Here is a 10857-nt window from a genome sequence, read left to right on the forward strand (position 1 = left end):
TTCTGTTGTCAGTGGAGCACTAGGGTTAGACCAGCCGAAGGACTAAAAAGAGAAAGAGGGAGGAAAGGGGTAAGGGGGGAAATCCCTCACCCTTTTGGGCAAAGGCAGTCCATAGAGCGCTCCTTGGGCCTCTGGATGTTCTCAAGGAACAGTCCCAGCTGGAGATCGTCACCGAGGGAAACTCCCACAAAATTCTTAAAGACTCTGGGGATACAGTGTCAGAACAAAGTGGCGCCCTTGAAGGACGCCAAACATAGGGCAGCCTGATCCCGTGGAGCTGGTGGCATGGGTGGGGAAATAATTCACCCGAGACAGACCCAGGAGATAGAAGTTTATTGAAGACACCACAGGGGAGCAGCACACAGGACAGCAGAAGAGAGCGTCTGCCTTGAGGTGGTGCCGAGGGCCGAGAATCAGGGGTGACCGTGAGGGAGTGTGTGATCCTATGGAATCTTCCCTGTTTTGGTAACTGTGCCTGGTTGGAAAAAGTATGCTGGTTGCTTAGGGCCTCTGGCCATTTCCAGGTAGTGACTTCATGAGCCGGTTAGCATTCAGCTGTGGTCGCTGTGGGCCTTTTGCTTTGATGCTTATCTTCCCGTTGGTCTAGCTTATTGCTGGAAAGCAGCCCTACATTAAGTTCCCCCCCTTCTGTTAAAGTCACCCTGGGCTCTGTTGCCATCAGTCTCTCAGGGGCTCCTCTTTCTGGCGCCCTTCTGCTTGCATTCTGGGCACCGGGGTATATGGTCGAATCCCTGCTGATTTCCGTGACTCTTTAGGAACTGGAACTTCTCTTATGCACTGCGTGTGCCAGGCCCCAGCCCCTGTGTTCCTGCTCACTGTCCACCTAAACCAGGGACAGGATGGTATCTGCCTCTGCCGGGATAGAGGGGACTGTGCTAGCCTCCTTGATCTTCTTGCCTTCCAGTGAGAGCAGCACTGGAATCTGTATGTTCACAGCATCCTGACATCTGGTTCCACTTCTTGGGGCTGACAAGGCAATAATTGTCTTTGAACAAGTCAGAGATGTGTTGTCTGATTTTTCATTCTTTACAGTGCAAGTGTGCTCAGATCTGCTCATTTTCAGTACAAATAGCCTATATTGAGGTGTATGTACGTCTGTATGAGCTGTCGTCATCACCCTCTGCTTCGGGGTCCCAGCCCTTCCCATCACTGAGGGCAGTGCCGTGGATGTGTTTGCATGTTGTCACTTCCGCATGGGTGTGACTTCGGTCCTAGGATGGGATGCCGTTCCCTGCCTGTTGCCCCCGCGTCCTCCCACATACACAGGTGAGGAGGGAACATTGCTGCAAAAGAACATGTGGATGTTCCAGGACACAGTGGTGTTTGCGGATGTGGCTGTGAACTTCACCCGGGAAGAGTGGGCTTTGCTGGATCGTGGTCAGCGGCAGCTCTACAGAGATGTGATGCTGGAGACCTGCAGGAACCTGGCCTTCCTGGGTAAGCGTGGCTCCACCCCGTCTCCAACCTTGTAGCCAATGTGTGTTTCTTACAAGTGTCTGATCTTCCTGGAGCCGAGGAATGGAAATACGATGGGGAAGAGACAGATGTGGCCCAAGCCTTCATGGAATCTACCGAGGGTCACATACCTTTTGGTGAAAACAGAGTTTCCTGTGTTAAATCGGCTCCTCTTTACTCTTGATCCAGGTCTGAGACTGCCTGATTTTCTAAACGCGAATGTGGTCTCCAGGGTTCCGTTAGGGCAGGGAGCACTGCTGTATACTTTTCACTCCTATGAAAGTTACATGGGGGTTGCTACCTGTCGGGCTCGGTGACGTCACTCCAGTTAAACCCTCACTTAATGAGGAGTGAAGATGCCAGAGTAGGGGAATCCCGAGCTCACTAGCTCCTCTGGACACACTGAGGCAAGAATCGCTTGTGTTCTGACTCAGTCTCAAAATGATCTGAAGGCCGCCAGAACAGATCTTTTGCAGCTAGTCCCTGTGAGAAGTCCTCATGGGAGAGGGTAGGTGGGGCAGAGATGTGGTTGGAAGCCCAGCCCCAGTGCGGCTACGTGGAGGAGTGTGTGGGACCTCCCAGGTACAGAGAAGTGAGGAAATGAGTCCCCACACCAGGCGTCCTGGCCCTGGGGACCACAGTGCAAAGACCAGGGCCTGGGACACCTGCCTTCTAAAATCAGTGGGTCTTAAGTTTGGGAGCTAAAACATCAGTGGGGCGCAACTCCAGGAAGAATGGACGCTGTAGACAATGGACAGAGAGCACACTCTTATCCATTGGCACAAGACGGAACACACAGCTGCATGTTGAAACGTCCCTGCGTCATGTGTGAAGATTCATTGCCTAATTTTAGGGCACACACTGGAGGCCCAGAGAGCCGTCTAGGGACTGACATGTTGACGGGTGTCATTTGTCTTGCAGCCCGTCCCCCGGATAGCCAGCTGCATCTGGGAGCCAGTTCTGACCGGTCACATGTGCATTGCTTATACTGGTTTCCCCCACTCGGCACTGGTTCCCACTCACCCACCCCGTCTAACCCACTTGTCTTGGAGGAACCCATCCAAAGTAGCTCCTGTCCAGCCACCCTTGGTGGCAGTCTCCCTTGGGACTGATGTCTTCCCCATTGGGACTCCTGTCCTGCCACCCCTATAAGAAATCATGATGTGCTGCTTTTAGTGGGAAAGAAAACTTATTTTTTAAGTGGAAAAGAAAAGGCGGTAAATAAAAGCGGGAAAATTATGAAAGGATATAAGAGTTTGCTGGTAACTGGAAACATCAGATTAGTAGACAAGTCACTTAGAAAGCTATTCTGATGGTTAAAACACCAAAGTAGTGAAATCATTTGTATCTTTAGGTTTATGCATAGATAGGACCAAATGTGAAATATGGGGAGCCTGGCTGGCTTAGCTGGTAGAGCGTTGGCCTCTTGGTCTTAGGGTCATGAGTCTGAGCCCCACATTGGGCTTACATATTTCTTTTATAAAAAAAGAAAGGAAGCGAGAAAGGCTGTAGGGACACCTGGGTGGCTTAGTCAGGTAAGCATCTGCTTTTGGTTCAGGTCATGATTTCAGGGACCAGGGATCCAGCCCCACATATGGGCTCTCTGCTCAGAGTGCAGTCATCTCCTTTTCCCTCTGTCCCTCACCCAGCTCCTGCTCTCTCATGCTCTCTCTCTCACTCTCTCTCAAATAAGTAAATCTTAAATTTTAAAAAGAAGCATTTAACAAACTACAAGAAGTACATGCTTCTCAGTAATTACTTTCAATGTAGACAGACTAGATGCTCCAATCAAAAGACATACATTGACTGAATGACAAAAAAAAAAAAAAAAGAACCCATGTGTTGTCTGCCTAAAAGGGAGACACAATATGGACTGAAAGTCAAGTGGACTAAAATAGATTCTCCATGAAAATACGAGTGGGCTAAAAAGTAGAGCTCAAATACTTACATGAGATACAGTACGCGTCATAAAGAAGACTGTGACAAGACAGAGACTGCCATGACATGCATGACGATAGACATATTAGACAAGAACAGTTGAACAGTTGAATATAATGGGAACCAATGGGAATGCTTAAATATAGAAAGCAAATATTAGGAGAAATAGAGGCAGAAAGTGACGATAGTAAATAGTTGTGGGAGGATTTAACACTCCACTAACGTGCCTGCATAGAACACCCAGACTGAAAATCAGTAAAGAATGGATTTCAGTGACATCGCACCAGGTGGACATAGTGATCTTTCCATTCCAAATGGCAGAATTCACGTTCTTTTCAAGGACACATGGAACATTGTCCAGGATAGTTCGTATGTTAGACCACGAAATGAGTCTCAGTAAATTTATGAAGACTGCGATCTTAGGAGGCATGCTTTTGTAGAATGGCAGCATGAAATTACATGTCAGTAATAAGAACAGGAAGCAGCTTGGGATGCCTGGCTGGCTCAGTTGGTCAAATGTCTACCTCCCACGTGGGTCACGGTCCCATGCTCAGTGGGGAGCCTGCTTCTCCCTCTGCCTGTGGCTTCCCCTGTGTGTGCCCCCTCTCTACTCACTCTGACAGATAAATTTCAAAAATCTTTACCAAAAAAAAAAAAAAATAAGCAAAATATATTGAGGCCAAACAGCATGCTACTAACACCAGTGGGTCAACAGAGAAGGTCAGGGAGGAATCACAAAATACCCGGAGGCAATGAACAATGAGTGGTTGATGGAACATCTTTGTCCCAAGCAGCACAAGCTGGTAAGAGAGATGTGGACTGGGTGCCTGGAGGGGATCAGTGGGTTAAACCTCTGTCTTTGGCTCAGGCCATGGTCTCGGTGTCCTGGGATAGAGTTCCACATCAGGCTCTGCTCGGCGGGGAGCCTGCTTCCCCCTTTCTCCCTGCCTGCCTCTCTGCCTACTTGTGATCTCTCTCTCTGTCAAATAAATAAATAAAATCTTTAAAAGAAAATAATCAGGGAAGTCAAAATCAAATCAGCAGTGAGATACCACCTCAAGGCAGCCAAGTTGGCTGTATGAGAAGGACAAGGATAACAGGACAACAAGTGCTGGTGAGAATGTGGAGAAAATGAAACTCATCTTTGCTGGTGGGAAGGTAAATTGGTGCAGCCCACATGGAAAGCAGTACGGAGTTTCTACAGAACACCACAGAAGGACCATATCGTCCAATTCTACTTCTGGGCATTTACCCATACCAAAAACACTGACGTTCATCGTAGCGTTACTTGCAGTACTCAAGATACGGAAGGGACCCGCACATCCGTCAGTGGGAGAACTGGATAATGAACATGTGGAAAACACATATAAGGGATGATTGCCCCGCCATGGAAGAAGGATGATGTCTTCCCGTTTGTGAATATGTGGATGGAACTAGCGGGTTTTCTTCCAAGTAAATAAGTCAGAGAGACAAACACCATATTTTACTTATGTGTGGAATCTAAATAACAAAGTGAATGAACAAATAACAGGAAGTAGAAACAGACTTAAAACTATCAAGAAGAAATTGGTGTTTGTGCCACTGGAGGGTACGGAGGGAGAGGAGAAATAGATGAAGGGGATTGAGTGGTCCAGAGCGGCACTTACCGAAGGTGCGAATGAATGGAGGAGGGCACTGTTGCGTGGGGCACTGGGTGTGGGGTAGAAACAGTGAATATTGGAACACACACACACACACAGACACACAAAACTAAATGTGGGAATGGAAAGTACAGCAGAGGGAATACAGTCACAATATTGTATTAGTTTTCCATAGTGACAGATTTTAATTACACTTAATGTGTCAAGAATTTTGTGATGCGGATGATTGTTGAAACACCGTGTTGGGACCTGACCATAAAATGAGTGGTCACTATGCTTCCAGCAAGAAGAAGAAAAAGTCCACACTTAACCATCAGCAATGAACTCGAAGAATAAAGAGCCCATCTTCCAGACTGCTTGTGGCCCTTCAAATCCTACCCCCTGCTGGGCTGTTCAAGGGGAGCTCTGGGCGGCCACACCCACCGTCCGACCTCCCAGTGGCAGCTGGGGCAGTGCAGGCAGGCTCCCCCGATGGCCTCAGTGCCTTCAGAACGGTCCAGCAGCCCTCCGTCGGAGAAGGGAGAAGGGAACGGCATTTGAGCATGTCCGTTAGAAACGGGACTCCGTCCTTGTGCTGAGAAGGGTGATTTTGTCATTCCCCTGGCCTCCTGTCAGACATTTCATCCATCCTTGCCCACGGGGCAAGCCTTTCTGTGTTCCTTTGTAGAAGTAGGGTGTGAAGCTATGTATCTTGCCCAGTTCTTTTCTACTTTTCTGATAATACTTCCCTCCACATTAGTCGCCATGGATTTTGAAGTATTTCTGAGTAAATAGGCTGCCCTACATAGACTTTTCCTCTTATTGCCAAAGTCCCAAATCACTAGGGTCCTGAGGATTTTTCTTTGGTTACTTGTCTATTCTTCCTGATGAACCTCGTTTCCATTTTGGGATCAGTAATGACTAGAAATCAACTTATAGCCTGTTTTCCTACCTTCAAACATCAGGTCATTCCCAAGAAATTGAACTTTGCTCCTAATTTTTGCAGTTGATATAAGTCAGGATAAAAGGAGTGCATCAAGTCCTCAGCAGAATGTTCTGCAGAATGAGCTCCCCAGTGAAGCCGAGACCATCTTATTTGCAAGAAATGATTTGTGCTCTGTTTTTGGAGCAAACTGGAAATTTCCTAACAGTGGAGATCAGAGCCAAACCGAGGAAAGGTGTTTGAGGTAAGTCACACTCATACAGGAGAAGGAGGGGCTCAGGGCGGACGGTGAGACTAACTTGAGATCATAGGATCGCCGAGAGCACACCTCAGTAATGGTATGATCCAGACTTTCACATGAAGAAGTTTTAATGAATGCATTCTAGATACTGAACATCTGAAAACTAATTCACTTGGAAATAATGGTGAGAAAAACAACATCTGAGAAACCTAGAGTGTTCTGTCAGTATTTCAGTCTTCAGCCAGTACATTAAGCTTGTTTCACTGTAACCATGGAGACAGGGCCACAAACACAGCCGTTCACTGAAGATGGCCATTATGTATCAAGTAATCATTAATATGGGTCAGTAGATCATTAATAAAGAGATCAATTAAAATCATTATTCCATAACAGTGTACCTTCCCATTTTGAACAGAGGTCATTTGGTGAAGCGGGTCTGTGAAAGCAGTGAAGATAATCGATGTGGAGAAACCAGAAGGCAGATGACAAGTCTTACCGTGCATGAGGATTATCCTACTGGAGACAAGTCCTGTCACTGTGCCAAGTGTAGAGAAGCCTTCACAGATGGTTCTTTCCCTGAGAATCCACAAAGATCCCACCCTGGACACAAACCTAGTCCCCGTGAGGAACGTGGGTCAGCCAGCAGCTGTGTCTCGAGCGCCAGCCCTCACGTGGACACAGGCCTTGGAGAGAAACCTTATGAACCTCAGGACACTGGGGGAGCTTTGAAGAGAGACTTGAAGAGTCGCTGTAGTAAACAATCTTTAGAGTGCCAGAAATGTGGAAAAAGTTTTATTTGCAGGTCATCCTTTCGGGGTCATGTGAAGGATCACTGTGGACAGAGAGTCCATGCGTGTGACATGTGTGGGAAAGTCTTCATGTATCAGTCCTACCTTACACGTCACATGAGAACTCACAGTGGGGAGAGACCCTATGAATGTGTGAAGTGTGGAGAAGCCTTTGGGTCTGCTTCAAGTCTGCAAAGACACGTGAGGACACACACTCGGGAAAAACCCTGTAAATGTCAGCAATGTGGGAAAGCCCTCCCTGGTGACGACTCCCTTGAAGCACACATGAGAAGACATGAGAAGGACAGAACCTTGGAATGTATGGAGTGTGGGCCAAGTTTGAGGAAGCATCTGCCTTTTGAACATCACTTGACCACACACAATGTCAAGAAACCCTATGAGTGTAAGGAGTGTGGCAAGCTCTTTAGATACCACACAGCCCTTGGAGTCCATATGAGGACACATACTGGGGATAGACCCTACGAATGTAAGGAGTGTGGGAAAACTTACGTGAAGTCTGAACATTTTAAACGCCACATGATCACCCACAGTACCGTGAAACCCTATGAATGTAACCGGTGTGGCAGATCCTTCCGGGATTACACAAACCTGCGCGTCCATATGAGGACGCACACTGGGGAAAGACCCTATGAATGTCAGCAGTGTGGGAAGACCTTCAGATATCTTGGAAATCTGCGGGAACATACGACAACACACACGGGGGAGAGACCGTATGAATGTCAGCAGTGTGGGAAGACTTTCAGGTATAACTCATGCCTGCGAGAACACATGTGGAAGCACAGTGGAGAGAGACCCTATAAGTGTCAGCACTGTGAAAAAGCCTTCATTCGTCACCACACTCTTGTAGTACATACTGTGAGATGGCACACCGAGGGTGGACACTTGGAATGTAAGGAGTGTGGTGAAACTTTCAGAAAGCATCGAGCTTTCGAACGTCACATGGCCACACACGGTATCCTGAAACCCTATGAATGTAAGGAGTGTGGAAGAGCCTTCAGGTGCCACAGAGACGTACAGGTACATACGAGGACACACACTGGGGAAAGACCTTTCAAATGTGAGCTGTGTGGGAAAGCCTTTAAGTCTCCTGCAAACCTTCGAGCACATATGAGGACACACACTGGTGAAAGCCCCCGCAAATGTCAGCAGTGTGGGAAAATCTTCTCGACTCCTGGACGCCTGCAAGTACATAGGAGGACACACACTGGGGAAAGACCCTGTAAATGTGAGCAGTGTGGGAAAGCCTTCACCTCTCCTGGAAACCTACGAGCTCATATGAGGACACACAGTGGGGAAAGACCCTGTAAATGCCAGCAGTGTGGGAAAGCCTTCACCTGTGCTGCGTCCTTGCGGGTACATATGAGGACACACACTAGGAAGAGACCCTATGAATGTCACCACTGTGGCAAAGCCTTCAGGAGTCCATCGCACCTGGAAGCACACACACGGACACACACTGGGGAGAGACCTTTTAAGTGTACAGAGTGTCGGAAAGCGTTCAGTCAGCCTCAGTGTTTTCAAGATCATTTGAAAACGCACAACACAGTTAAATCCTATGAATGTAAGGAGTGTGGGAAAGCATACAAGTTTCCCTCATCCCTTCGAGGGCATATGAAGACACACACTGGGGAGAGAACCTCACTGGTCACGACTCCCTTCAGGAACACGTGAGGAATCACAGTGGACAGTGACCTTTTGTGAATCTGCGGTCTCTGGTAAGACGTTCCAGTATCACACAGAACTGCAAGTATCTGTGATGACACTCACTAGACGGGAATTGTGTGAATGTCTACGCTGTGGGAACGCCTTCAGGTGTCCCTCTAATCTTTGGGGATGCTTGTGAGAGTACAGTGATGTGAAACCCTGTGAAGTTAAGAACCATGGAAAAACCTTCCTCAATCTGGGAGTACAGACACTAAGGGAAAGCATTTAATCTCCCTAAAATCATCTTTTAAATGAGAGCCAATATACTGGAGACAAACCCTAATGGACACAGTTTGGGGAACACTTCCTGTATAGAACGTCATGTATTTTGTTCACGACAATTGTGGCAGGAGAGAAATCATTTCATTGTTGCAAACATGGCTTTATTTTTGCAAGTGCCTCCTCCATGATAGAAATGCGAAGTGTCTAATTTCTAGTTCGTGTTTCTGATATGAACACTCATGGTGCTAAGTGTCCTTTGTCTTCTATGTCTGTACGACATGCACTTTGTTGTGTCAGACTTGAAGTAATCACCTGGTTATATAAAACACGGTTCTTTTCCATTACAATGTCATTTAAACTCACGTTGATAAGAATGTGTATATGGGAGGGGTGTGTGTGTACAACTTTAAATAATTTTAGAAAAAAACTTGAAGTTCATATTCCCCAAACTTCCCAATCTATGATCATCACATGAGACTTTTTGATTGTTGAAAGTTCTTTTCTGTTCTCTGTTGCTAATAACCGGAATTTCTTGACTCTGAATCGCCTCTATATTTTCTATCTTCATTATTGCAATACATGTTTTCACCTAAGCTCTCTCCTTTTATTGAGCAGTTGTTAAATTTTTATGTTGTTTTCATCTCTTCTGAGAGTTATTTTTGGTGTCTTTGGTTGATTTTGTTCCATATATCACTTCTAAGAATGTGATTTTGACCATTGCTCAGGATTGCTGGTTTTGTTTTGTTTTGCTTTGCTTTTCCTGCGGTCAGTGATGGTGGTGGAAATATCAGTGAGGTGCATTCTTCTGGACCCCAGGAGCCAAAGTCTGGTGTGCCCAGTGCCAATAATACCCAGAACTCCGGCCAAAATACAGCATATCATAAATTTTAGGCAAGGGAGGCTCTTCAGTTTTATTGACATTGGATGTAACAACATTTCATGGTCTCCATAATATTCCACAGTCCTGAGGTACCCCAGTAGCATACCAGTTGGACTAGTATTTGTGGTTTTACTCTTGGCAAAAGGAGAGAGTGTAACTCACCCTGTTGGGTTGGACATCAAATGGGATAGTATTGCTGTCTCAGACCTTCAAAAGAATTTGCAGGTGCTTAGACGACTAGGTCGATGGATTTTTGAACTCTCAGTCTTGGCATTGTGGGTTAGATCCCCACAGTCTATGTAGAGATCATGTAAAATAAGTAGTCATCAAATAACATCTTACAAAGAGAAAGGATTCCCAGAAGCACACCCAAGATAATGTTTACTACCTTCATGCTTTTTAAAATTCCTACTAGTAAACTATGAAAACAATCTTTCTTCCTTAGAAGGGTAACATGTAAAATGCCACCAGGATGCAAAACATGATGTGTCTGCATTAAGGATGAGGGGTTTTGTCTGGATCCCGTTGTGGTTTGGTTCCACGATCAGATATCCTATGTGTTTATCTTGAGTTTGAGCGAACTTTAATTTTTTGAGACTTTATGTGCCTTTAAAATTAAAAGTTTCAACAAGTAGATGATGCCTTCCATTGAAAGGCACAGAATGAAATTGTCTCCATAGTGTGTCAAAGTAGAGACACAGAAGATTGTCCGCCATCCAGAGCTGCCTTAGGGGTCCTTGGAAAGTACAGAAGATTCTGCGGTTCCCTGCGGCATGACTGTGGGTATTATCCAAGTGGAAGCAAAAACTTGCTACACTTACCAGCTGGAATCCCAAATCCAGTGCATAGGTGAGTTACGATGGAAAATTTCCTCTAGTGGCAATAGATGTCCGTGGTCCGTGGGGTTAGAAACAACAGTGTGGAGGCAGGAACGTTACTTAATTGCTGAGAGGTCCTAGATAGATGTCCATTGCCAACCATTGGGTTTTCTCACTAGGAAGACCGTGTTACATGGAGTAGTGCTG

The 10857-nt window shown here is 46.3% G+C and overlaps 2 protein-coding genes across 2 annotated transcripts; both read left to right on the plus strand.

The window, feature by feature from the left end:
• The first annotated feature begins 1259 nt into the window (after positions 1-1259).
• Positions 1260-2610, plus strand: LOC132010758 (zinc finger protein 556-like). Its single transcript, XM_059388592.1, has 2 exons — positions 1260-1458; positions 2398-2610. The coding sequence occupies exons 1-2, from the start codon at positions 1317-1319 to the stop codon at positions 2586-2588; spliced, it is 333 nt and encodes a 110-aa protein (XP_059244575.1). The 5' UTR covers positions 1260-1316; the 3' UTR covers positions 2589-2610.
• A 4735-nt stretch (positions 2611-7345) lies between these two features.
• LOC132010757 (zinc finger protein 709-like) lies at positions 7346-9832 on the plus strand. Its single transcript, XM_059388591.1, has one exon. It carries the CDS (start codon positions 7459-7461, stop codon positions 8695-8697), a length of 1239 nt encoding a protein of 412 aa, XP_059244574.1. The 5' UTR covers positions 7346-7458; the 3' UTR covers positions 8698-9832.
• Positions 9833-10857: the final 1025 nt, after the last annotated feature.

This window comes from Mustela nigripes, chromosome 2 (assembly GCF_022355385.1).
Source record: "Mustela nigripes isolate SB6536 chromosome 2, MUSNIG.SB6536, whole genome shotgun sequence".
Taxonomy (NCBI): domain Eukaryota; kingdom Metazoa; phylum Chordata; class Mammalia; order Carnivora; family Mustelidae; genus Mustela; species Mustela nigripes.